The sequence below is a fragment of the Geotrypetes seraphini genome, chromosome 15, assembly GCF_902459505.1.
Source record: "Geotrypetes seraphini chromosome 15, aGeoSer1.1, whole genome shotgun sequence".
Lineage (NCBI taxonomy): Eukaryota > Metazoa > Chordata > Amphibia > Gymnophiona > Dermophiidae > Geotrypetes > Geotrypetes seraphini.
The window spans coordinates 68,105,354-68,131,364 of NC_047098.1; the positions used below are offsets into that span (position 1 = coordinate 68,105,354).

The 26,011-nt window shown below is 51.4% G+C and overlaps 1 protein-coding gene and 4 non-coding genes across 9 annotated transcripts in view; all 5 read left to right on the plus strand.

The window, feature by feature from the left end:
* TAF1D (TATA-box binding protein associated factor, RNA polymerase I subunit D) overlaps positions 1-26,011 on the plus strand; it is a 39,155-nt gene that overhangs the window by 11,142 nt on the left and 2,002 nt on the right. Inside the window, exons 6-12 of one of the 5 annotated variants that reach the window (XM_033922555.1) lie at positions 1,360-1,489; positions 8,169-8,213; positions 8,681-8,755; positions 10,319-10,376; positions 11,443-11,500; positions 11,746-11,785; positions 12,052-12,111. In XM_033922555.1, the coding sequence (XP_033778446.1) occupies positions 1,360-1,446 (87 nt within the window). In that variant the 3' untranslated portion in view covers positions 1,447-1,489; positions 8,169-8,213; positions 8,681-8,755; ... (2 more) ...; positions 11,746-11,785; positions 12,052-12,111. Of the gene's footprint in view, positions 1-1,359; positions 1,490-8,168; positions 10,377-11,442; positions 11,501-11,745; positions 11,786-12,051; positions 12,112-26,011 lie in introns of all 5 variants that reach the window. The other 4 variants (XM_033922553.1, XM_033922552.1, XM_033922551.1 and 1 more) reach the window with 4 other exon arrangements.
* Positions 1,595-1,720, plus strand: LOC117349493. The gene has a single exon (XR_004537181.1). It is a non-coding gene; the product is annotated as a small nucleolar RNA SNORA40 (small nucleolar RNA).
* On the plus strand, positions 10,106-10,178 carry LOC117349488. Its single transcript, XR_004537176.1, has one exon. It is a non-coding gene; the product is annotated as a small nucleolar RNA Z40 (small nucleolar RNA).
* LOC117349492 lies at positions 11,232-11,365 on the plus strand. The gene has a single exon (XR_004537180.1). It is a non-coding gene; the product is annotated as a small nucleolar RNA SNORA18 (small nucleolar RNA).
* Positions 11,820-11,958, plus strand: LOC117349489. Its single transcript, XR_004537177.1, has one exon. It is a non-coding gene; the product is annotated as a small nucleolar RNA SNORA8 (small nucleolar RNA).

Consider the following 26,011-nt stretch of genomic DNA (forward strand, 5'->3'; position numbering starts at 1 on the left):
GTTAGTTGTTACTCTTGTTAGGAGTGTTTACACTTATAAATTGCACTTCCTAGTTTTGCTTGGCTATTCGGCAGACTGGTTTGACTAGAGAGTATTATATACTAACACTTTCACTCTAATTGATGCATAAATGCCAAGTTCAAAATTGACAGGACAGCCCAGCCTCTGCAACATATTGAAAAAGAAGGAAAAAGCCTCAGAAGGGTCCTCCATTTCCACCAAAAAAGGTGTTTTTTCTTAAGTTTCTTAAAGGTGGTTGAGCGGTCACATCATTGGCAAAAAACCTTCCTCAAAATTGAAAAGACTGTGCTGTACTGTTGAAGACACAAAGAGAGCAATGAAAATTGTTTCAACTTATCTTTAGCTGATTGGTACACCCACCCTGAGCCAGCGTTTCACAAATCTGTTGCCTCAGGGTGAAGCACGACTGATCAGACAGGGACTCCACGTGCCTTTGGAATGTCATCTCAAGTATGGACTTCTGTGTATTTGCAACAGAACGATGGGTTAGGTTCTTACCTTTGCAATCTGGGTTCTGTTAGGATATACAGGAGTCCATACTACCCTCCCTTTGTGAACTTGTTTTTATTGCCTGATTTCTGCCTCACATTGCCAGTGTCTGTCTCAGGACCTCTGCTATTATTGGGGGTTTCCCTTCCTCTTTCCTCCATAAGTCCTGTTTGTTACCCTTAGCAGGTTGGATCTGAGTTACTCATGCGAGTGTTTGTTATTCTCTATTTTACTTGTTAAATGCTTATTGATCATTGTTCTAGTTCCTAAATTTCAGAGCAGAGCAGAATGTATTTCTTGCCAGGGAACTTCCCAGTGCCTCTCCTCTTTACTTATGTTTCAGTGGACTTCGATTGCTTTGGTACCAGCTGAGGAGGGTGCTGTGCTCCATTGCAGAAGGGGAGAAGTTTTCAAGTTCTTGAAGGGATATACTTCTGTAGTTCACAGGAAATGGGAATCAACAGCTCAAGTATGGACTCCTATATCCTAATAGAACTCGGATAAGATATGGAGGAGTGTGTGGCCCAGTGGTTGGAACTATAGCCTCAGCACCCTGGAGTTGTGGGTTCAAACCCCGTGCTGCTCCTTGTGACCCTGGGCAAGTCACTCATTCCTCCATAGCCCCAGGTACTTTAGATAGATTGTGAGCCCACCGGGACAGTTAGGGAAAATGCTGGAGTACCTGATTGTAAAACCGCTGAGATAATCTTGATAGGTAGTATATAAATACCTAATCTTGTTCAGTTAACATACATAGACTAGTAGCATAGCAATGTGTAACTGTATGTTAACCTAGAATACTATTTGCTATACTATTACACTGTCCAAATCTGATTTCTTTGTGTTTAGGAGAACAGCTGTTTCATACTGAGTTCTAAACTTCCGAGCAAGACAAAGTTAAAGAAGAAGAGAGAGAACATGAGTGGTACAAGGTGAATTGGGAGAAGAGAGAATGAGTATCACATACTATCACTATAAGGTACCTTCAAGCCAAGCCCTCAAAGTTCATTTGTTTGATTAGTTTTCTATCCCAGAAGATCACTTAACAGTCAGCTCAATCTCATCTCTGTAACATTTAATATCTAGCATTTGCTCACTTGTTTTGCTTGTTGTGTGAGTAACAACATATAAGCGAATGCTGAGACTAAAACCTTCTTTTGCAACCCATAACTCATTTGTATGAGTTATGTTACTTATGAGAAGGGACAGCCAGGGTATCTATTAATAACTTCATTCAGTACATTTACAGATCAATTCTATACAATAGGTGCTAATGTTGACATGTTTAGAAGGGAAGCACATGTGTAATGAGGCAGCATGCTGCTATGCTAATGCTTTTCCGCAGCTATATACTTAGCCTATAGTACCTGTTTCTAAGGGGAGTGTGCACAGTGCAGAGCGTGAATGAGGTGGCATAACTTCATGTAAAACTGAAATGTTTCATATGTGCCATGCTTAGGTTCTTACATGTACCAACTGTATGCTGGCTATAGTGCTTGCACCTAACTGGGGGAGTACTGCATATGTGCTTAGCCGTTACACTAGTATTCTGTAAAGGAAAGTAAGTTTCAGTGCAAAAATCAGAGTCCTGAACCTGTAGGTAGTGCGTCTTTACCCACAAAGTATGCAGAAGGCATCATCTACATTTTCAACTTCCTCTGCATCGCCGGGCTCTGCCCTCTCTCCTCGGTTTATGTCTTCTGCAAGAGTTGAAGGTGTGTTTTTATCTGTTTAAATTTATTTTTTCAGGTATTATCCGACTTTTTTTTTTTTTAAAGAGGCTTTGTGTGCTATAGAGCAGGGGTGTCCAACCTGTAGCCCGAAGGCCCTATGCGGCCCCATGAAGTATTTTGTGCGGCCCCGGTCAAGGGCAGTGCAGTATTTTCCTCTGCTGCTCCCCCAGTTTTTACTGTCTTGCCGGCTCCCTCCTCTGTCTTGCTGCAGCATTTGCGCAGCCCCAGAAACATTTTTTGGGGCCAATGCAGCCCAGGGAAGCCAAAAGGTTGGACACCCCCGCTATAGAGGTTGTCCTGCCTGGAAGAAGCTGGAGACATCTCTAGCTGGGCAAGCCACCTATTGCTTTAGGGCACTTGTCTGGCCTGCCTTCCCTAATACTTGGATCGGCTGGTCGGGAGACCTTGCGGGTGGCTGCTGTGGTCCTCCCTCCCCTTCCCCCCAATGCTCAAAGAATCATGCGAGACTGGTGGGGTAGAGAGTTTCAGAATGTTTCAACCTGTGTAAAAGGCAGCTAGAAGAGACAAGCCCTTGGAAATTGTTTGCTTGTACTTCAGCCAGCTACAGTGAGAGCTGATGCATGCACAACACATGGCAGCACAGTAAGTACACACCATTACTGTCTGAGGCACATCGGAGTGGAGTTATTTTGAGTTTTTAAAAGTTTCTGGAGCTTCCTTGCGGGTCCCTCTCTCCTAAAATCCTATTCTTTAGCACTCTCCAGACCAGTAGAGGTTAACTTTACGAATGGGTATACAGTGGTGCCTCGCATAACGGACGCCTCGCACAGCGAACGCTGCGCACAACGAACTTTATGTCTTGATCCGTACAACGAACTTCGTTTCACACAACGAAGTCGCCCGAGCTGCATCCTTCCGCGCAGGCACTGCGCTTAACTGCCCTCTCTCCGCCTGGTTCCCTCTTGCCCCCCCGACTCCCCGACACGATCGGGGCAAGAGGGAGCTCAAGCCCTCTTGCCCCCCCGACTCCCCGACACGATCGGGGCAAGAGGGAGCTCAAGCCCTCTTGCCCCCCCGACTCCCCGACACGATCGGGGCAAAAGGGAGCTCAAGCCCTCTTGCCCCCCCGACTCCCCGACACGATCGGGGCAAAAGGGAGCCCAAGCCCTCTTGCCCCGCCGATTCCCCAACTCCCCGACAATATCGGGCCAGGAGGGAGCCCAAGTCCTCCTGGCCACGGCGACCCCCTAACCCCACCCTGCACTACATTACGGGCAGGAGGGATCCCAGGCCCTCCTGCCCTCGACGCAAACCCTCCCTCCCCCCAACGACCGCCCCCCCCCCAAGAACCTCCGACCGCCCCCCCAGCCGACCCGCGACCCCCCTGGCCGACCCCCACGACACCCCCAACCCCCTTCCCCGTACCTTTCTGTAGTTGGCCGGACAGACGGGAGCCAAACCCGCCTGTCCGGCAGGCAGCCATCGACGGAATGAGGCCGGATTGGCCCATCCGTCCCAAAGCTCCGCCTACTGGTGGGGCCTAAGGCACCTGGGCCAATCAGAATAGGCCCGGGAGCCTTAGGTCCCTCCTGGGGGCGGGGCCTGAGGCACATGGGCCCAACCCGACCATGTGCCTCAGGCCCTGCCCCCAGGAGGGACCTAAGGCTCCCGGGCCTATTCTGATTGGCCCAGGCGCCTTAGGCCCCACCAGTAGGCGGAGCTTTGGGACGGATGGGCCAATCCGGCCTCATTCCGTCGATGGCTGCCTGCCGGACAGGCGGGTTTGGCTCCCGTCTGTCCGGCCAACTACAGAAAGGTACGGGGAAGGGGGTTGGGGGTGTCGTGGGGGTCGGCCAGGGGGGTCGCGGGTCGGCTGGGGGGGCGGTCGGAGGTTCTTGGGGGGGGGGCGGTCGTTGGGGGGAGGGGGGTTTGCGTCGAGGGCAGGAGGGCCTGGGATCCCTCCTGCCCGTAATGTAGTGCAGGGTGGGGTTAGGGGGTCGCCGTGGCCAGGAGGACTTGGGCTCCCTCCTGGCCCGATATTGTCGGGGAGTTGGGGAATCGGCGGGGCAAGAGGGCTTGAGCTCCCTTTTGCCACGATCGTGTCGGGGAGTCGGGGGGGCAAGAGGGCTTGAGCTCCCTCTTGCCCCGATCGTGTCGGGGAGTCGGGGGGGCAAGAGGGCTTGAGCTCCCTCTTGCCCCGATCGTGTCGGGGAGTCGGGGGGGGCAAGAGGGCTTGAGCTCCCTCTTGCCCCGATCGTGTCGGGGAGTCGGGGGGGCAAGAGGGCTTGAGCTCCCTCTTGCCCCGATCGTGTCGGGGAGTCGGGGGGGCAAGAGGGCTTGAGCTCCCTCTTGCCCCGATCGTGTCGGGGGTGCCAGGGACTACACGGAGTCACCCACCGTACCACCCGATTCGGGTAAGCGCAGGTATCGGTGGGTGGCTTATTTGCCGGGGGGGTGTGCCTTATTTTACATTTTTTTCTAAAAAGGGGGGGCTGTCTTATTTGATGGCCCTGCCTTATCATCGGGGAAACACGGTAGAAAAAAAAAAAAAATGAACAGTTAAGTCCCAGTTTTTGCCGCTGAGACTCTGCCCTCTCACTGTAAAATTAGACTCTACTTAGTCTGTCTTTAAATTTAAAAAATGTGTGTTGTTTTAAAAAACAATTATGTTTTTAGATGTATCTAAATAAAAATAATAACCAAAAATTTATCTTTTTTTATGTCATCTTAGCATATTTTATGCTACAGAACGAATTATTTTTTTTTAACATGTATTGTTATGGGAAAACGCGTTTCACACAACGAACGTTTCACATAACAAACTTGCTCCTGGAACGGATTAAGTTCATTGTGTGAGGCACCACTGTATATCCAATCATGACCAGCAGGTGGAGACTGAAAACAAAACTTTGGGACAGTATATCCTAGCCCCTCCTCTCTATTTCCCTCAGTCTTCTTTCAGTCTCCAGCAGGTGTTGAGTGATCTGTACCCATCTCCCTTGGTAGGGCTGTTGGAATTTGTTTAGGGGGTTTATTGTCCCTGTTTTTAGCCGGACGGAGCTTGGGCGGACTCTGTTTGGGGGTTCGTCCGACCTCGGGGGTGTCAAACCCGGCGGGTCACGAGCGGGGTCCCTCCCCCCACTTCCTCCACCTCCCCACATTTTTTTAGAGGAGCCTCAGCAGTAAGCCTTGCCCCCTAAATCAAGCAAGGCATATTGCTTTGAGAGCCTGTGGAGTCTGTTCTGTAAAAAAAAAAAGAAATCCTGAGGTAGTGCTGGTCTGGAGGGTTGTATCCCTTTAAGAAAACTGTATTTTACTGTATTTTTTCAACTAACCGGCACTTTTTTGCAGCTAGGTCACGTATGGAGCAATGAGCACTTCTAAAGGGAAAAAGTGCTCATTGTGCTCCAGACGCGAGGCACTCGCGGCCGGCCTGTGCAAGCGGTGTTCAGGCCGGTGCGGTGGAGGAGCTCCGTCGGCAGCGGCTGCAGGCGCCCAGAGCTCCCCGCCGATGGTGCCTCGCGAGTCGGCAGGGAACGGTGGGGAAGCCCGGTCTTCTCCGTCCGCCCACGGAGGGATTCCCCAAACCGCCGACGGTCGGGTTTTAGAGGATTCCCTCTCAGCTGATTTTTTGACAGCTGATGCCGGCTTGCCTGCTTTAGCGGCTGAGACTATTCAGGTTTCTCAGCCGCTTCAGGCTATGGAGGGAGCTTTTTTGGCGGGAAAACCGCCATCTTCTCTGTCTGGCCCCTCCATTTTGTCTTCCACCTCAGGTGACCTTCCCCCTGTTTTGACTATGCAGGGGCAAGGTTCTGCTGGGTCCCCTGCTGTAGCAGGGAGTCCCTTGGGACCCTCGGGGGGTTTTTCTCCTGAATTTTTCTTTTCTTTATGCAGAGCCTATTTTCAGGCGGCTGGGGGTCCCGGTTGCGCCCAGGGGGTTTCGGGGGGTGGGTTTTCCTCCGCGCTCCCTGCGGCTTTGCCTCTTTCGTCTGGCGTGACGTCCCCTCCGCCGCCTCCCTTGTCCAAGCGTCCGCGGGTGTCGTGGGACGAGAATTTGTGGTCGGAGGAACGGGTCGGTCTGGAGGAGGACCTGGACCCTTCTGAGGAGTGCCAGGACTCTCTGGAGGGGACGGAAGCTGGCGGCGGGTTGTCGGATTTCCCGTTCTCCAGTGACGAGGCGTCCGTGGTGCGCCTTTTTCAGAGCTGCCTGACCTTATTCAGCAGGTTTCTTCGATTTTGCGTTTTGAGGACGCGCCGCCGGAGACTCCGCGTGTGGGGGACCCCCTGTTACGGGGGATCCGTTCCGTTTCCCGCTCTTTTCCTATGCATCAGGATATTCGGGATATTATTCTGGAGCAGTGGAAAACGCCGGAGACGCCGTTTCGGCTGGCGCGCAGCATGGCTCGCCTGTATCCCATTCCTGAAGGGGATCGGGCTACGTTAGCTTCGCCAGTCGTGGATGCGGTGGTCTCGGCAATTTCCAAGCGGCATACCGTGCCTGTTGAGGGCGGTTCTGCCTTGCGGGACCCTGAGGAGCGCAAATTGGAGAGCATCCTTAAGCAAAATTTTCAGGTCTCTGCCTTTGGGGTCCAGGCGGCTATTTGTGGGGGACTGGTCGCTCGCGCCGTGTTTCGGTGGGCGGAGCGGGTCTTGGATCGAGAGTCTGACGACTAGTCTCTGGTGGATCAGGAGGTAGCGAAGATTGAGATGGCGGCCTCATTCCTCTCAGATGCTCTATATGACTTGGTGCGGATCTCGGCTAAGTCTATGGCTTTTGGCGTGGCCGCAAGGCGTGTGTTGTGGCTGCGCGCTTGGGCGGCGGATGCTGCGTCCAAAGCTAAGCTTACTAAATTTCCCTTTCGGGGGTCGTTTTTGTTTGGAGAGGACTTGGATAAGTTGATTCAGACTCTGTCGGACTCGAAAGTTCCCCATCTGCCGGAGGACCGTGCCCGCCTGGCGTCTCGGGGGGGGTGCGGCCCGGGGGCGTTTGCGGGATTTTCGCAAGTATCGCCCTGGGCGTGGGGCTGCTTCTTTCCAGTCTCCGGGATTTTCCCGGGGTCGGTTCTTCCAGCGCATGCAGCCCTTTCGGGGGGCCCGTCGGGGGGCAGGGAATCCCTCCGCCGGTTCCCCCGCTTCCCGTCCTGCACAATGACGCCTTGCCGGCGCCCCCTTTGGTTCCGGTGGGGGCCCGGCTGCGCAAATTTTTCCCCAAATGGGCCGAGATCACGTCCGATCAGTGGGTCCTGGAGGTGGTGCGGGACGGTTATGCCCTGGAGTTCGCCCGCTCTCTGCCGGATTTTTTCCTCGCTTCTCCATGTCAGACTCCGGGGAAGACGCAGGCTTTTCGCCAGACCCTTCAGCGCTTGCTAGATCTCAGGGCAGTTGTTCCGGTGCCCCCTCCGGAGTGGGGCACGGGCAGGTACTCCATTTACTTTGTGGTGCCCAAGAAGGACTCAGACTTAATGGGGTGGGTCAATAGAGTGGGCAGACTTGATGGGCTGTGGCCCTTTTCTGACGTCATCTTTCTATGTTAACCTATTATATAATGGATTTCCTCCTTAAATATTATGCTTATTGTAAACCGCTCAGAAGTTCTGCAATGGGCGGTAGGTCTATCAAGACTAAATAAAACTTAGAAGCCTGAAACTTAATTGGATGGATGGATTATGCCACCGAGTGGACCACCGTCTCATGGCAACATGCACAGTGTGGAGCCACCTTTTTCCTGTGTAGTGTGCAGCTCCACGATGTCGCTGCTGCCCAATGTAGTATCTTAATTACTTGGTAGCAAGATTTCCAGAAGCTTCCTAACTCTATACTTGGGTGACACACATTGTTAAGGGATAGAGTGAGATTCATGTGTGTAATTCTCCCACCCCCAAAAATGTATTAATGTTGTACTTCGGTTGTAATTCATTGTACATTTTAGCCAGCTTAATTTACATAACGGCCTTTCTTTTACAGAAATCAACTGACTACTTAAGAACAATGAACAAGAGAGCTTTTCAGGTAATTGGATGCCATCCAATGAAAGTACAGTGTGTTCTCGTGAATACCGAAAATGTGAATATGGAGCCATTGATCCTATGGGAAAAAGAGGGTGTGACCCTGCTTTATTGTAGTTTTTCTTCCTAACACCATAGTCAACATTTTGTGTACCATTCTTGTAAAGAACAGCTTGTATTTTATAAATATGTTTAATACACACTTATTTTTGTAAAATCTTTTGGTGTAACAATACTCGTGCACAGCTCTACGAATATCTTCATTCTCATGAGAACACACTGTTTTGCGTGGATAACGAACACATTGTATTCTCATAAGATGCTCTGTAGAGACATGTTGCATTTTTATTACAAAACATTTTTTTAGTGTTATGCTTATACTAGTGTATTTTTGATAACATTAACCAAATTGTCTAAAAGATTTTGCTTTTATTTTGTGTCTCCGAAAATGCTTATTCCTCGTCTCGCCAGACTATTCCTAACAAGAGTGTATATGACCTTTTACCATCAGATGGGGAGACTGAGAACTACTGAGTAACATATCCTGTAAGGACCTGTGCAAGTCTGTTCTGGTTAGGTCTTGCTTGGGTATGCTGTTTTAGGCCCCATGGTTTTAAGAAAAGGGGTGACAAAGAAAAATTCCCCACATGTTTTAGGGGCTAATTTAGTCTTGGTCTCTGTGTTCCAGGGATGTATACCCCCAAAGTTAATTGAGTTTTTGTCCTCTTCCGCCCCCCTCACCCCAAGAGAAAAATGTAACAAGAAAAACAATGCAGACAGTGTGGGCTTGACTGGGCTTTACAGAAAGGCTGTGGGAAGGACTTGGCTATTGGTAGGAAGCACATGTGCTGGGCATTGCTTTGAACTGTCCATCAGAGGTATGGCAGCACTTGCTATAAAGGAGCACACTGGTACTAGTTCTGGTACAAGCCATCTTGTGTTCTTTGTAGAGGTCCCTTTCTAATGCAATAGACACATTCTGGAACTGGGAGTGACCCTCTGATCACAAGATCTGTGTAGAGAGCCTCATTAACATTTTTGTGCTCTGCCTCCCTTCATTCTGGGTTGTCCTGCAAATCTTCAGTTTTATTCTATACATGCGAGATGGTAGAAGCCATTATCCCAGGACAAGCAGGCAGGTATTCTCACTAATGGGTGATGTCATCCGACAGAGCCCCGATACGGACGTCTCACAAGCATGTCTTGCTTGAAGAAACTTAGAAGTTTCGAGATGCCCGCACCGCGCATGCGCCAGTGCCTTCCCGCCCGATGTCTATTTACTAGAAAGAAGATTAAGGTAAGGACCTAATCTTCCCTTGCTGCATGTATTCCTATTTGAACCTTCACTATGTTTCTATGTGGGATCTCTCGGAGAGAGAAAGAGATAATGGTTACTGCGGATGGGCAGACTAGATGGGCCATTTGGCCTTTATCTGCTGTCATGTTTCTATGTTAGCAGTGTAAAGGTATGGTAGGCAGGTTCTTGATATAAAGGCTAACTGCACATGAGCTTCCCTGAGGTGCTCAGGGGAGTGGTTTTGACAGGAAATTCTACCTGTGCTTTTTTTTTTTTCCCCCCTTCTGTGGAAAGTAAGCTGAATGTGATTCATGATGAGCATCGCCATACTGGGACAGACCAAAGGTCCATCAAGTCCAGGATCCTGTTTCCAACAATGGCCAATTCCAGGTCACAAGTACCTAGCAAGATCCCAGTATCTTAATAAAATTCAGAGGAAGATGACTTTCTTCTCACTGAAGTTTGTTTTGCTGCTCATCAAGCAAATAACTACAGGGAAGAAAATGCATGAAAATGTCTTGAAGCTTAAATTCTGTATGGCTTCTACAGCCTTGCAAAGAGTTTGTGTGCACAAAAGAATTTGAGTAGAACATGAACTGTTTGGTTGTGATGATTGGCAAAATGTTCAACTGCTCTGAGAAGAGTGAATGAAACGTGCCTTTCTGAATCTACAGTTCAGATTTGAGAAAATGGGACTTGCGATGGCACATTTTATGTGCTTAGATTATTAAAGTAACTTAGAATTCATTTTCTGATGTTTGCTGGCAAGATGTAAACACAGACAGTTCTTATACCATGCTGTTGCCTTTTAGAGTCCGATTTTCTACTGGAAGATGAGTTTGCAAGGGAATCAGAAGATGGGTTTTACAGGTGCGTGACTTCTGTTGTAACTAAAAGTTTGCTTAACTTATCTAGTTAAAGGGCTCAAACTTGGTTTTACAGTTACAAGGTTTTGGTCTGAGTAACAATACCATAACTAAAATTGAATGACGATATAATTTGCTTTCATAGTTAAAGGAAGAAATATGTACCGTATTTCCCTGAAAATAAACCCTACTACCGAAAATAAGCCCTAGAGTGCACCCCGTCCCCCCCCCCCCCCCCGACCCTTCCATCTCTCCTGCCGACTGCGAAACCAAAATACAAATGGAAGCGCCTGCTTCGCGGCCTGCCTGGGTGTTCCTCTGCCGCATCACTGATGTCGTCAGCAACGCGGCACACACAGGAGAAGGCCACGAAGCAGCCTGTCTACATTGCTGTGACGCTGCCGTTTGTTACAAGGTACAGTATTTTATTCTTGCAGTCGGCAGGAGAGATGGAAGGGGGAGGGAGGGATACAAGCTGCAAAGGTTCTTCTGCATAGGGGGATGGGAGGGAGCGATAGAAAGACACTGCATGAGGGGAGGAAAGATGCACATGTTGGGGGAGAAAGGAAAAATTGGGATGGAAGGGAGAGATGATCATTGTACATGAAGAAAGGAAGACCTACTCCGAAAATAAGACCTAGTGCCTTTTGTGGGTCCAAAATTAATATAAGACAGTGTCTTACTTTTGGGGAAACAGGGTAGCTGTCCGAAGAGAGCTCTGCCTAAGGAATTAACAAAGCTTTTACAGTATTTGGCTTATGAATCTCTTGGGTGTGATGATAAGCTTTCATAGACATGTGAAGAAAGTGTTCAGGTAGACAAGTTTATAAATAAGCAATTTTTGGCTTGGCTGTTGGATATTGAGGTCTATCCCGATGGAACTTTTACCATAAGTTCATGTCGTTGGAAACGCCTCAGAAAGCAACTTTGTGGTTACGCTTTAATCATTGAACCATTTATCTTGGATCGGTGAAATAAAACTGCAACACATTCCAGAATGAAGTGCTGTATAAGATACAATTTTAATTAGGGAACAAGTGTCTGGAAACATGACTTTTCTTTCTCTTTAGGTGGTAGCATTAATGCTGTCATGGAGCGAAAACCCTTTGGTTGGGGCAGGAATAATAGGTAAGTCCTGTCGCACAGACGTGCTGTGGTACTTCATAGCCTAAGATTTGCCATTCCAGTTCTGTGAGGAACACTAGTGTTCAACTGCTGTCTGACTATGTGAACATGAAGTCAGCTGATTTCTGAGTAGAACTGGCAACCTTGACTGTGATACATGTGTAATGAGGCACCCAAAATACAGACTTCCAAGTGTCTCTAACTATAGAAATGTAAATTTTAACAAGAGTTCATCTGATCATTTGCAGATACGTGGAAGAAGATCTCCCTACAAATTCTCTTTGAATGGTGAGACTGTTTTTGGCTTGCCAAGCACTAGAATTGCGCTGGATGGTATCTGCACCCAGCAGCATCTTCTGATGGAGTGTTCATAAAGCAGCGCTAGAATAAGTCAGCATCTGGCATCGTTGGTTCTCAGGCGTCCAGTGTCTGTTATACCTGGTTTTTCTGCTGATACATTCACTTGTTGACATAACGTGAGATCTAATTGCTTTTGCTATAATCTTTCTACAGTTTTACTGCCATATTTCTAATCTGTTAAAATATCTTTTCAGGCATTGATATGAACCCGAGGCTTTGTCTAGTGGACACTGCGCTGTGTCGTCATATTAAAGGTAATATTTATGTTGCAGAACCATTACAGTTGTAGCATTTATTCAGAATGTAGCAGCATTTCAGTCTTAATGATGTGGCATAGTTCAGAGGAAGAGTGAAAATCTTTTATAGCACACTATTGTTAGGGAGTTGTTTGCTTTGAGATTTTCTTGAATGATGGGCTTAGACAAAATATTAAGAGTATTTATTCATTCAATTTTCTATACCATTCGCCTGGGGTAATGGTTTACATGAATTTATTCAGGTATTCATAGAAATGTGATGGCAGATAAAGGCCAAATGGCCCATCTAGTCTGCCCATCAACAATAACCATTATATCTTTCTCTCTCTGAGAGATCCCACATGCCTATCCCAGGTCCTTTTCAATTCAGACATAATCACTACCCTTTCTGTAAAAAACTATTTCCTTAGATATAGCCTATCACCACTTAACTTCATCTATGTCCTCTCATTGCAGCGTTTCTTTTCAAATTAAAGAGACTCGACTCGTGCGCATTTACATTATGTAGGTATTTAAACGTCTCTATCATATCTCCCCTCTCCCGCCTTTCCTCCAAAGTATACAGATTGAGGTCTTTAAGTCTGTCCCCATACACCTTATCAAGAAGACCAGATTCCATTTTAGTAGCCTTTCTCTGGACTGACTCCATCCTTTTTATATCTTTTTGAAGATGTGGCCTCCACAATTGTACACAATATTCTAAATGAGGTCTCACCAAAGTTTTATACTGGGGCATCAATACTTCCTTTTTCCTACTGGCCATACCTCTCCCTATGCACCCTAGCATCCTTCTAGCTTTCGCCATCACCTTTTCAACCTGTTTGGTCACCTTAAGATCATCACATACAATCACACCCAAGTCCTGCTCTTCTGTTGTGCACATAAGTTCTTCACCCCCTAAACATATCCCTGTCCTGTTTCCCTTCAGTTAAATGCCACGGGCTAAAGATCTGTCGAGATGGTGGAGAAGCCCTGTCTCTTGAGGTGGGAAAGTGGTGATATCGGGGGCTTAATACTGCTTTCTTTTCTTTTACTTTCTATTCTGTGCCTTGTAAAATTAGTAGCACCTTTGGTAGACCTACTGAGACGATGAGATTCAGTGGTAGATGGATGTCTGGGCCTATTTGGGCAGAATTGATGGGCCTTATGGACTTTATCTTCTGCTGTGAGTGGGGGGAGGAATGGAGGACTGCTGCAGCTGAGATCTGAGGGGGAAGTGATCTTTGACTTTTAAGGGGTGCGTAGTTTGTGAAGATTAGGATAAGGGAATGCAGGAGAGGGCCCTCAAGTTTGTGATCTTGCATGGTTATCAATCTCTGCCATATTGTAGACATGTGAGCATAGTCCTTGAATGGATGTGACTCGTTAAACATTGTGGCTATATGAAAATACAGGTATTGCTTCCATCACTACAGTCAGAGTTGTAATGATGACAATGAGACCTGTAACAAACCTTTTGGTGCACAAAATCATAACTTCTTTAGCACTCTCCAGACCAGTAGAGGTTAACTTTACGAATGGGTATATATCTAATCATGACCAGCAGGTGGAGACTGAAAACAAAACTTTGGGACAGTATATCCTAGCCCCTCCTCTCTATTTCCCTCAGTCTTCTTTCAGTCTCCAGCAGGTGTTGAGTGATCTGTACCCATCTCTCTTGGTAGGGCTGTTGGAATTTGTTTAGGGGTTTATTGTCCCTGTTTTTGGCCGGACGGAGCTTGGTCGGGCCCTGTTTGGGGGTTCGTCCGACCTCGGGGGTGTCAAACCCGGCGGGTCACGAGCGGGGTCCCTCCCCCCACTTCCTCCACCTCCCCACATTTTTTTAGAGGAGCCTCAGCAGTAAGCCTTGCCCCCTAAGTCAAGCAAGGCATATTGCTTCGAGAGCCTGTGGAGTCTGTTCTGTAAAAAAAAAAAAAAAAAAAAAAAAAATCCTGAGGTAGTGCTGGTCTGAAGGGTTGTTTCCCTTTAAGAAAACTGTATTTTACTGTATTTTTTCATGTAACCAGCACTTTTTTATAGCTAGGTCGCGTATGGAGCAATTGTGCCCTTCTCCGGGGGAGTAGGCCACAATTTTAGTCCAGCCGCGAGGCACTCGCGGCCGGCCTGAACTCGGCGGTTTGGGTCGGTGAGGTGGTGGAGCTCCGTCGGCAGCGGCTGCAGGCGCCCAGAGCTCCCCGCCGATGGTGCCTCGCGAGTCGGCTTGGAGCAGTGGGGAAGCCCGGTCTTCCACAACCGCCCACGGAGGGATTCCCCGAAGGATTCCCTCTCAGCTGATTTTTTGACAGCTGATGCCGACTTGCCTGTTTTAGCGGCTGAGACTGTTCAGTCTTCTCAGCCGCTACAGGCCATGGAGGGAGCATTTTTGGCGGGAACTTCGCCATTTTCTTTGTCTGGCCCCTCCATTTTGTCTGCAACCTCAGGTGACCTTCCCCCTGTATGGCGAACACAGGGGCAGGTTTCAGCATGGACCCCTGCTGGGGCAGGGAGTCCCTGGGGACCCCCAGGGGTTTTTTTGCCCCCAATTTATTTTCTTTCTTTGTGCGGACTTTTGGGGGTCCCACGTGCGCCTGGGGGGTTTCGGGGGGGTTTCCCTCCGCGCCCCCTATGGCTTTGCCTCCCTCTTTTCGTTTGGCGTCCCCTCTTCCTCCTCCCTCATCCAAGCGCCCGCGGGGGGGCTTGGATTGCGAATTGGTGGGCGGAGGAGCGTGTTGGCCTGGTTGAGGACCTGGCTGCTTTGGCGGGCTTCCAGGATCCTCTAGAGGGGACGCCTGTTGGCAGCGGGGCGGCGGGTTTCCCGTCTTCCAGAGCAGATGCGTCCGTGGTGCGCTTTTTATTCAGAGGGATGAGCTTTTAGACCTGTGTAGCAGGTCTCCTTGGTGCGGCATTTTTGCAGTGTCGCCGCCGGAGACCCCGCGTATGGGGGCCCCTCTGCTTCAGGGGGGTCTGTCCTGTTTCCCGCTTTTTTCCTGTGCGTCAGGATTTGCGGGATTTTGTGTTGGCGCAGTGGCCTATGGGCGCAGTTTCGTTTGGTGTGCGCCTTGGCTCTTGGGTATCCCGTCCCGGAGGGAGGTGGGGCTACCTTAATTTCGCCAATGGGGAACGCGGTGGTCTCGGCACTTCCTAAGCGGCATACCGTGCCTGTTATGGACGGTTCTGCTCTTAGGGTCTCGGAGGAGCGTGCGTTAGAGACACTTCTTAAGTATGATTTTGATGTTTCTGCCTTTGGGGTCCAGGCGGCTATTTGTGGGGAGCTAGTCGCTCGCGCCGTGTTTCGGTGGGCTGAGCGTGTCCTGGATCGAGAGTCTGATGACTGGTCTCTAGTGGATCAGGAGGTAGCGAAGGTTGCGATGGCTGCCTCGTTCCTCTCAGCTGCTCTTTATGACTTGGTGCGGATTTCGGCTAAGTCTATGGCGTGGCCGCGCGGCGTGTTTTGTGGCTGCGCGCTTGGGCGGCGGATTCTGCGTCCAAAGCTAAGTTTACTAAAGTTCCCTTTAGGGGGTCTTTTTGTTTGGAGAGGAATTAGATGAGTTGATTCAGACTCTGACGGACTCGAAGGTGCCCCGTCTGCCTGAGGACCGTGCCCGCCCTGCGTCTGGGTGTGGGGCTGCCCGGGGGCGTTTGCGGGAATTTCGCAAGTAACGCCCGGGGCGTGGGGCTGCTTCTTTCCCGGCTCAGGGTTTTTCCCGGGGTCGGTTCTTCCAGCGCATGCAGCCCTTTCGGGGGGCCCGTTGGGGGGCAGGGAATCCCTCCGCCGGTTCCCCCGCTTCCCGTCCTGCGCAATGTCTCCTTGCCGGCGCCCCCTTTGGTTCCGGTGGGGGCCCGGCTGCGCAATTTTTTCCCCAAATGGGCCGAGATCGCGTCCGATCAGTGGGTCCTTGAGGTGGTGCGGGACGGTTACGCTCTGGAGTTTACCCGCTCTCTGCCGGACCTTTTCCTCGCTTCTCCATGTCAGACTCCATGGAAGACGCAGGTTTTTCGTCAAACCCTTCAGCGTTTGCTAGATCTCGAGGCAGTGGTGCCGGTGCCCCCTACGGAGTGGGGCACCGGCAGGTACTCCATTTATTTTGTGGTGGCCATAAAGGAGGGGACCTTTCGGCCCATCCTGGATTTGAAAGGGGTCAACAGAGCTCTCAAGATTCCGTCTTTCCGCATGGAAACGCTGCGGTCGGTCTTTCTGGCGGTTCAGCCGGGGGAGTTTCTTACGTCTCTCGATCTGACGGAGGCCTTCTTGCAGGTTCCAATTCGGACCTCTCATCAGCGCTTCCTTCGCTTTGCGATCTTGGGGCGGCACTTTCAGTTCTGTGCGCTTCCCTTTGGTCTGGCCACGGCTCCTCGGACGCTCACCACGGTAATGGTGGTCGTCGCGGCAGCCTTGCGGTCGGAGGGCATTCTGGTACACCCCTACCTGGACGACTGGTTAATTCGGGCCAAGTCGTTGCAGGAAAGCTCTCGGGTTACGGCTCGGGTGGTGGAGTTTCTCCGGTCGCTGGGCTGGGTGGTCAACCTTTCCAAGAGTCGGTTGGTTCCGGCTCAGCGTCTGGAGTACCTCGGGGTGCTGTTCGACACCTCCTTGGGGAGGGTCTTCCTCCCAGAGGCCCGGGTGAGCAAATTGCAGTCTCAGATTCGCCTGCTTTTGGCGTCCCGGGGTTCTCGGGCGCGAGATTTCCTCCAAGTCCTGGGGTCAATGGCGGCGTCCCTGGACGTGGTGAGGTGGGCGCGGGCCCACATGCGTCCTCTTCAGTATGCTCTGCTCCGGAGGTGGTCTCCCCGGAGGCAAGATTTGGATGTTCCGGTTCCCCTGCGAGGCTTGGCGCGCTGCAGTCTGCGCTGGTGGCTCCGGACCCCTCACCTGGTTCAGGGGGTGGGTCTGGATCTCCCGCAGTGGACGGTGCTCCTTACGGATGCGAGTCTCCTCGGTTGGGGGGCTCAGTTTATGGGCCACTCAGCTCGGGGCACCTGGTCCGCGGAGGAGGCCTCCTGGTCGATCAACGTGTTGGAGACCAGAGCGGTCAGGCTGGCGCTGTTAGCTTTCCACTCCCTTTTGCTGGGCAAGTTGGTCAGAGTCCTGTCGGACATTGCCACGGCGGTGGCTTATGTCAATCGTCAGGGGGGCACCAAGAGCACTCCTGGGGCGCAGGAGGCGGCTCGGCTCATGGGTTGGGCGGAGTCCCATCTTCTGGACCTCTCGGCTTCTCATATAGCCGGGGTAGAAAATGTTCAGGCAGACTTCCTCAGTCGTCACTTCCTGGATCCAGGAGAGTGGTTTCTCGGCGCCGGAGCGTTTCGGTTGATAGTGCAAGCTTGGGGGCAGCCCCTGATGGACCTGAAGGCCACGAGTGGCAACGCCAAAGTGCCCCGCTTCTTCAGTCGTCGCAGGGACGGGCTGGCCGAGGGTCTGGATGCTCTGGTCCAGCCTTGGCCAACGGAGGGGCTGTTGTATGTGTTCCCTCCTTGGCCGCTGGTGGGCAGAGTGCTTCTTCGCATTGTTCACCATCCGGGTTTGGTGGTGCTGGTGGCTCCGGATTGGCCTCGACGTCCGTGGTATGCGGATCTGGGGAGGCACCTGGTGGCGGTTCCTCTTCCTCTGCCTCTCTCGGACGACCTTCTGATGCAGGGTCCCATTCCCATGTTCGACCCGTCTCCCTTCTGTCTTACGGCATGGCTCTTGAAAGGGGTCGCCTTAGCAAGAAGGGATATTCAGACAAGGTGATCTCTACACTGTTGGGGTCCCGGAGGCTTTCTACCTCTCGGGCTTATGTGCGGGTTTGGCGTCTCTTTGAGGAATGGTGTCGGGCGCGGGGAGTGACCTCCTTTCGCGCTTCTCTGCCTAACATTCTGGAGTTCTTGCAGGATAGCCTGGATAGAGGCCTGGCTTGGTCTTCTCTCCGGGTTCATATTGCGGCCCTGTCGGCCTTTCGAGGGTTGGTGTCAGGTCAGCGTTTATCGGCTCTTCCTGATGTGATTCGGTTTTTGCGGGCAGCCAAGTTGCTTAGGCCTCCCCTACGGCCCTCGGTTCCCTCTTGGGATCTTAATCTGGTTCTCTCTGTTTTGGTGCGTCCGCCTTTCGAGCCCTTGGACGACTGTTCTTTGAAGGACCTTACTTTGAAGGCGGTCTTTTTGGTGGCCATTACTTCTGCTAGGCGTGTTTCTGAGCTGCAGGCTTTCTCTTGTAGGGCTCCCTTCTTGGAGTTTTCTAGGGAGCGGGTCGTCTTGCGGCCTGTTCCTTCCTTTCTGCCGAAGGTTGTTTCTCCTTTTCATGTCAATCAATCGGTGGTTCTCCCGGTCTTGGGTGGTCGGGAGGGCTCTTCTGAGCAACGGCAGCTGCGCAAGTTGGATGTCGGTCGGGTCCTTCGCTCTTATGTGCAGCGGACCCAGGAATTCCGGAAGTCCGATCATCTCTTTGTCCTCCTGGCGGGTCCTCGTCGGGGAGCGGGCGCTTCTAAGGCTACTATTGCGCGCTGGATCAAGGAGACAATTGCTTCCGCTTATTTTCTGAAACAGCAGCCTGTTCCGGAGTTTCTCTAGGCTCATTCCACTCGGGGTCAGGCGGCTTCTTGGGCTGAGTCGTCGCTCGTGCCTCCAGTGGATATTTGTAATGCTGCGGTTTGGTCCTCCTTGCATTCCTTTGTTCGTCATTATCGGGTTGATGTGCAGGCGCGTCGGGACGCGGTGTTCGGTGAGCGTGTACTGGTATCGGCCCTTCGGGGGTCCCGCCCGTGAGAGGGACTGCTTTGGTACGTCCCATTCGTAAAGTTAACCTCTACTGGTCTGGAGAGTGCTAAAGAAGGAGAAATTAGGTTCTTACCTGCTAATTTACTTTCTTTTAGCTTCTCCAGACCAGTAGAGGTCCCCACCCTGTCTGTTGTTGTTGTTGTTGGGGCTGTTGCGCGGGCAGTTTTTGGTTTTTGCTGCGGGTTCTAGTATTTTTCTAGGGCCGGGGAGAATTGAAGAACAGCGGCTGTGGCTCGGCTGGCTTAGCTGGCGAGCTGTGGGGACATTCTTCCTTCGGGAATTTCTCCTCTGCATTTTCCAACAGCATTTTGGGTATGTTATTTGTTACTCCTTTTGGAGTATTGTTTTTTCTCTCTGTTGTTTTCCAGTTCTTGGTTCTGCTTGGCTATTCGGCAGACTGAGGGAAATAGAGAGGAGGGGCTAGGATATACTGTCCCAAAGTTTTGTTTTCAGTCTCCACCTGCTGGTCATGATTAGATATATACCCATTCGTAAAGTTAACCTCTACTGGTCTGGAGAAGCTAAAAGAAAGTAAATTAGCAGGTAAGAACCTAATTTCTCCTTTTTTTTCACGTGAGAAAATGCTAATCTGCATTAGTGCAGCAAGTTGGAAGTAGCCTGACTTCACATTTGTAGTATTCTGTCCTGCAATGGCGGAAGGAAGTAAATTGCTTATGCTATATGTAATTTAGGAAATAAATTTCATTATAATGTATATTGGACATCTACATAGCCCCTTCAGGATCCTCAAAATTTCAGAGGTAAAAGGCAGCAAGTTAGATGCTTTTCCCCCACAAAGAAAGAATGGATAAAATTTTGGCTTTACAACAAGGAAATATTAAAAATTTTAAGAAAATATGGGATCCATTGACTAATTATTCTAGAGATCAGATATCTTAACATATTGATAATAGTAATATAGGGTTAGGGTGGGAAATATAGATATTAATATGAAAGAAAAATGGAAAAACAATTAATAGGGGAAAGGGATGAATATCTATGATATGAATTTGTACATACATATATATTTTATTATACATTTTATAATATGTGATTCATGTATTGAAAGAATGAAAATTCTATAAATAAAAAGTTTAAAAAAAAAAGAAAGAATGGATATATTTTCTGTCATGGCAGGGCAGTACCGCTGAAGACTTTTCATGTTTTAAATTTCTGATTGCATTCCACTATTATTCTAGTGCACAAGACATGAGTCATTCGCGGTATTTTCTGACTGCGAACCGCCGACCAGGAGAGGGCAGCGGGAGAGAGGCAGGAGAGAGCAGCCAGAGCGTGCAGGAAGAATAACCTGAATCACAGTTACCGGATGCTAGGGTTCACCTTGGGGATTAGCGCCCAAGAAAAGGATCTGGGTGTCATCGTAGACATTACAATGAAACCTTCCGTCTAATGTGTGATGATGGCCAAAAAAGCAAACAGAATACTAGGAATTATTAAAAAAGGGATGGTTAACAAGATTAAGAATGTTATAATGCCCCTGTATCACTCCATGGTGTGACCTCATCTGGAGTATTGCGTTCAATTCTGGTCTCCTTATCTCAACGAAAGATATAGTGATGCTAGAAAAGGTTCAAAGAGCAGCGACCAAGATGGTAAAGGGGATGGAACTCCTCTCGTATGAGGAAAGACAAACGGTTAGGGCTTTTCAGTTTGGAAAAGAGATGACTGAGGGGAGATAGGATTTAAGTCTACAAAATCCTGAGTGGAGTAGAACAGGTATAAGTGGATCAATTTTTCATACCATCAAAAATTACGAAGACTAGGGGATACTCAAAGTTACAGTGAAATACTTTTAAAACCAATAGGAGGAAATATTTTTTTCACTCGGTGAATAGTTAAGCTCTGGAACGCGGTGCCAGAGATTGTGGTAAGAGCAGATAGCATAGCTGGTTTTAAGAAAGGTTTGGACAAGTTCCTGGAAGAAAAGTCACCGCTTGCTCTGGGTCGGTAGCATGGAATATTGCTACTCCTTGGGTTTTTGCCAGGTATTAGTGGCCTGGATTGGTCTCCGTGAGAATGGGTTACTGGGCTTAATGAACCAGTAAGGGTCTGACCCAGTAAGGCTATTATGTTCTTATGACATTTTGCTACAAGTAGGATCTTAGTGACTTATCAATGGCAAGATCATCGCAGCAATTTTTGCTTTCTCAACACTCTGTAAATCTGGGCTGCTGGCAGTTGCCACTTACCCTGCTTTCCTTTCCCCACAAGTTTACCAAAGGATGAGTCCTTACTCTGAATATTGATCAGGCAAGAAAAGTGGGAAACGGCTTAGGGTATATAATAGAAAAAAATGAAAACTTCTTTAGCACTCTCCAGACCAGTAGAGGTTAACTTTACGATTGGGTATATATCTAATCATGACCAGCAGGTGGAGACTGAAAACAAAACTTTGGGACAGTATATCCTAGCCCCTCCTCTCTATTTCCCTCAGTCTTCTTTCAGTCTCCAGCAGGTGTTGAGTGATCTGTACCCATCTCCCTTGGTAGGGCTGTTGGAATTTGTTTAGAGGTTTATTGTCCCTGTTTTTAGCCGGACGGAGCTTGGACGGACTCTGTTTGGGGGTTCGTCCGACCTCGGGGGTGTCAAACCCGGCGGGTCACGAGCGGGGTCCCTCCCCCCACTTCCTCCACCTCCCCATATTTTTTTAGAGGAGCCTCAGCAGTAAGCCTTGCCCCCTAAATCAAGCAAGGCATATTGCTTCGAGAGCCTGTGGAGTCTGTTCTGTAAAAAAAAAAAAAAAAAAATTCCTGAGGTAGTGCTGGTCTGGAGGGTTGTATCCCTTTAAGAAAACTGTATTTTACTGTATTTTTTCAACTAACCGGCACTTTTTTACAGCTAGGTCGCGTATGGAGCAATGAGCACTTCTAAAGGGAAAAAGTGCTCATTGTGCTCCCGACGCGAGGCACTCGCGGCCGGCCTGTGCAAGCGGTGTTCAGGCCGGTGCGGTGGAGGAGCTCCGTCGGCAGCGGCTGCAGGCGCCCAGAGCTCCCCGCCGATGGTGCCTCGCGAGTCGGCAGGGAACGGTGGAGAAGCCCGGTCTTCTCCGTCCGCCCACGGAGGGATTCCCCGAGCCGCCGACGGTCGGGTGTTAGAGGATTCCCTCTCAGCTGATATTTTGACAGCTGATGCCGGCTTGCCTGCTTTAGCGGCTGAGACTATTCAGGTCTCTCAGCCGCTGCAGGCTGTGGAGGGAGCTGTTTTGGCGGGAAAGACGCCATCTTCTCTGTCTGGCCCCTCCATTTTGTCTTCCACCTCAGGTGACCTTCCCCCTGTTTTGTCTAAGCAGGGGCAGGTTTCTGCTGGGTCCCCTGCTGTGGCAGGGAGTCCCTTGGGACCCTCGGGGGGTTTTTCCCCTGATTTTTTCTTTTCTTTATGCAAAGCCTATTTTCAGGCGGCTGGGGGTCCCGGTTGCGCCCAGGGGGTCTCGGGGGGTGGGGTTTCCTCCGCGCTCCCTGCGGCTTTGCCTCTCTCGTCTGACGTGACGTCCCCTCCGCCGCCTCTCTTGTCCAAGCGTCCGCGGGTGTCGTGGGACGAGGATTTGTGGTCGGAGGAACGTGTCGGTCTGGAGGAGGACCTGGACCCTTCTGAGGAATTCCAGGACCCTCTGGAGGGGACGGAAGCTGGCGGCGGGTTGTCGGGTTTCCCGTTCTCCAGTGACGAGGCGTCCGTGGTGCGCCTTTTTCAGAGAGATGAGCTGCCTGACCTTATTCAACAGGTTTCTTCGGCTTTGCGTTTTGAGGACGCGCCGCCGGAGACTCCGCGTGTGGGGGACCCTCTGTTACGAGGGATCCGTTCCGTTTCCCGCTCTTTTCCTATGCATCAGGATATTCGGGATATTATTCTTGAGCAGTGGAAAACGCCGGAGACGCCGTTTCGGCTGGCGCGCAGCATGGCTCGCCTGTATCCCATTCCTGAAGGGGATCGGGCTACGTTAGCTTCGCCAGTCGTGGATGCGGTGGTCTCGGCTATTTCCAAGCGGCATACCGTGCCTGTTGAGGGCGGTTCTGCCTTGCGGGACTCTGAGGAGCGCAAATTGGAGACCATCCTTAAGCAAAATTTTCAAGTCTCTGCCTTTGGGGTCCAGGCGGCTATTTGTGGGGGACTGGTTGCTCGCGCCGTGTTTCGGTGGGCGGAGCGGGTCTTGGATCGAGAGTCTGACGACTGGTCTCTGGTGGATCAGGAGGTAGCGAAGATTGAGATGGCTGCCTCATTCCTCTCGGATGCTCTGTATGACTTGGTGCGGATCTCGGCTAAGTCCATGGCTTTTGGCGTGGCCGCAAGGCGTGTGTTGTGACTGCGCGCTTGGGCGGCGGATGCTGCGTCCAAAGCTAAGCTTACTAAATTTCCCTTTCGGGGGTCGTTTTTATTTGGAGAGGACTTGGATAAGTTGATTCAGACTCTGTCGGACTCGAAAGTTCCCCGTTTGCCGGAGGACCGTGCCCGCCCGGCGTCTCGGGGTGGTGCGGCCCGGGGGCGTTTGCGGGAATTTCGCAAGTATCGCCCTGGGCGTGGGGCTGCTTCTTTCCAGTCTCCGGGGTTTTCCCGGGGTCGGTTCTTCCAGCGCATGCAGCCCTTTCGGGGGGCCCGTCGGGGGGCAGGGAACCCCTCCGCCGGTTCCCCCGCTTCCCGTCCTGCACAATGACGCCTTGCCGGCGCCCCCCTTGGTTCCGGTGGGGGCCCGGCTGCGCGACTTTTTTCCCAAATGGGCCGAGATCACGTCCGATCAGTGGGTCCTGGAGGTGGTGCGGGACGGTTATGCCCTGGAGTTCGCCCGCTCTCTGCCGGATTTTTTCCTCGCTTCTCCGTGTCAGACTCCGGGGAAGACGCAGGCTTTTCGCCAGACCCTTCAGCGCTTGCTAGATCTCAGGGCAGTAGTTCCAGTGCCCCCCCCGGAGTGGGGCACGGGCAGGTACTCCATTTACTTTGTGGTGCCCAAGAAGGAGGGGACTTTTCGGCCCATCCTCGATTTGAAAGGGGTCAACAGGGCTCTCAAGGTTCCCTCTTTCCGTATGGAAACGCTGCGGTCGGTCATTCTGGCGGTTCAGCCGGGGGAGTTTCTCACTTCTCTCGATCTGACGGAGGCCTACTTGCATGTTCCTATTCGGACCTCTCATCAGCGTTTCCTGCGCTTTGCGATCTTGGGTCGGCACTATCAGTTCTGTGCGCTTCCCTTTGGGCTGGCCACGGCTCCCCGGACGTTCACCAAGGTGATGGTGGTCGTCGCGGCAGCCTTGCGGTCGGAGGGCATTCTGGTACACCCCTACCTGGACGACTGGTTAATTCGGGCCAAGTCGTTGCAGGAAAGCTCTCGGGTTACGGCTCGGGTGGTGGAGTTTCTCCGGTCGCTGGGCTGGGTGGTCAACCTTTCCAAGAGTCGGTTGGTTCCGGCTCAGCGTCTGGAGTACCTCGGGGTGCTGTTCGACACCTCCTTGGGGAGGGTCTTCCTCCCAGAGGCCCGGGTGAGCAAATTGCAGTCTCAGATTCGCCTGCTTTTGGCGTCCCGGTGTCCTCGGGCACGAGATTTCCTCCAGGTCCTGGGGTCGATGGCGGCGTCCCTGGACGTGGTGAGGTGGGCGCGGGCCCACATGCGTCCTCTCCAGTATGCTCTGCTCCGGAGGTGGTCTCCCCAGAGGCACGGGATGGATGTTCCGGTTCCCCTGCGAGGCTTGGCGCGCTGCAGTCTGCGTTGGTGGCTCCGGACCCCTCACCTAGTTCAGGGGGTGGGTCTGGATCTTCCGCAGTGGACGGTGCTCCTTACGGATGCGAGTCTCCTGGGTTGGGGGGCCCAGTGTCTGGGTCACTCAGCTCAGGGAACCTGGTCCACGGAGGAGGCCTCCTGGTCGATCAACGTGTTGGAGACCAGGGCGGTCCGGCTGGCGCTGTTGGCTTTCCACTCCCTTTTGTTGGGCAAGTCGGTCAGAGTCCTGTCGGACAATGCCACGGCGGTGGCTTATGTCAATCGTCAGGGGGGCACCAAGAGCACTCTGGTGGCGCAGGAGGCGGCTCGGCTCATGGTTTGGGCGGAGTCGCATCTTCTGGACCTCTCGGCCTCTCACATTGCCGGGGTAGAAAACGTTCAGGCGGACTTCCTCAGTCGTCACTTCTTGGATCCGGGAGAGTGGTGTCTCGGCGCCGAGGCGTTTCAGTTGCTAGTGCGTGCTTGGGGGCAGCCCCTGATGGATCTGATGGCTACAAGTGGCAACGCCAAAGTACCCCGCTTCTTCAGTCGTCGCAGGGACGGTCTGGCCGAGGGTCTGGATGCTCTGGTCCAACCGTGGCCAACGGAGGGGCTGTTGTATGTGTTCCCTCCTTGGCCATTAGTGGGCAGAGTACTGCTTCGCATTGTTCGCCATCCGGGGCTGGTGGTCTTGGTGGCTCCGGATTGGCCTCGTCGTCCGTGGTATGCGGATCTGGTGAGGCATCTGGTGGCGGATCCTCTTCCTCTGCCTCTCGGGTGCGATCTTCTGACGCAGGGTCCCATTCCCATGTTCGACCCGTCTCCCTTTTGTCTTACGGCTTGGCTCTTGAAAGGGGCCGCCTGAGTAAGAAGGGATATTCCGACAAGGTGATCTCTACACTTTTGGGGTCCCGGAGGCTTTCTACCTCTCGGGCTTATGTACGGGTTTGGCGTCTTTTTGAGGAATGGTGCCGAGCGCGGGGAGTGGTCTCCTTTCGCGCTTCTCTGCCTAACATTCTAGAGTTTTTGCAGGATGGCCTGGATAGGGGCCTGGCCTGGTCTTCTCTTCGGGTTCATCTGGCGGCCCTGTCGGCTTTTCGGGGGCTGGTGTCAGGTCAGCGTTTGTCAGCCATTCCTGATGTGATTCGTTTTCTTAGGGCGGCCAAGTTGATCAGGCCTCCCATAAGGCCCTCGATTCCATCTTGGGATCTCAATCTGGTTCTCTCTGTTCTAGTGCGCCCTCCTTTCGAGCCGTTGGATGGCTGTTCGTTGAAGGACCTTACGCTGAAGTCGGTCTTTTTGGTGGCCATTACTTCCGCTAGACGGGTGTCTGAGCTACAGGTTTTCTCTTGTAGGGCTCCCTTCCTGGAGTTTTCGAAGGAGCGGGTTGTTTTGCGGCCTGTTCCTTCCTTTCTGCCGAAGGTAGTTTCTCCTTTTCATGTCAATCAATCGGTGGTCCTCCCG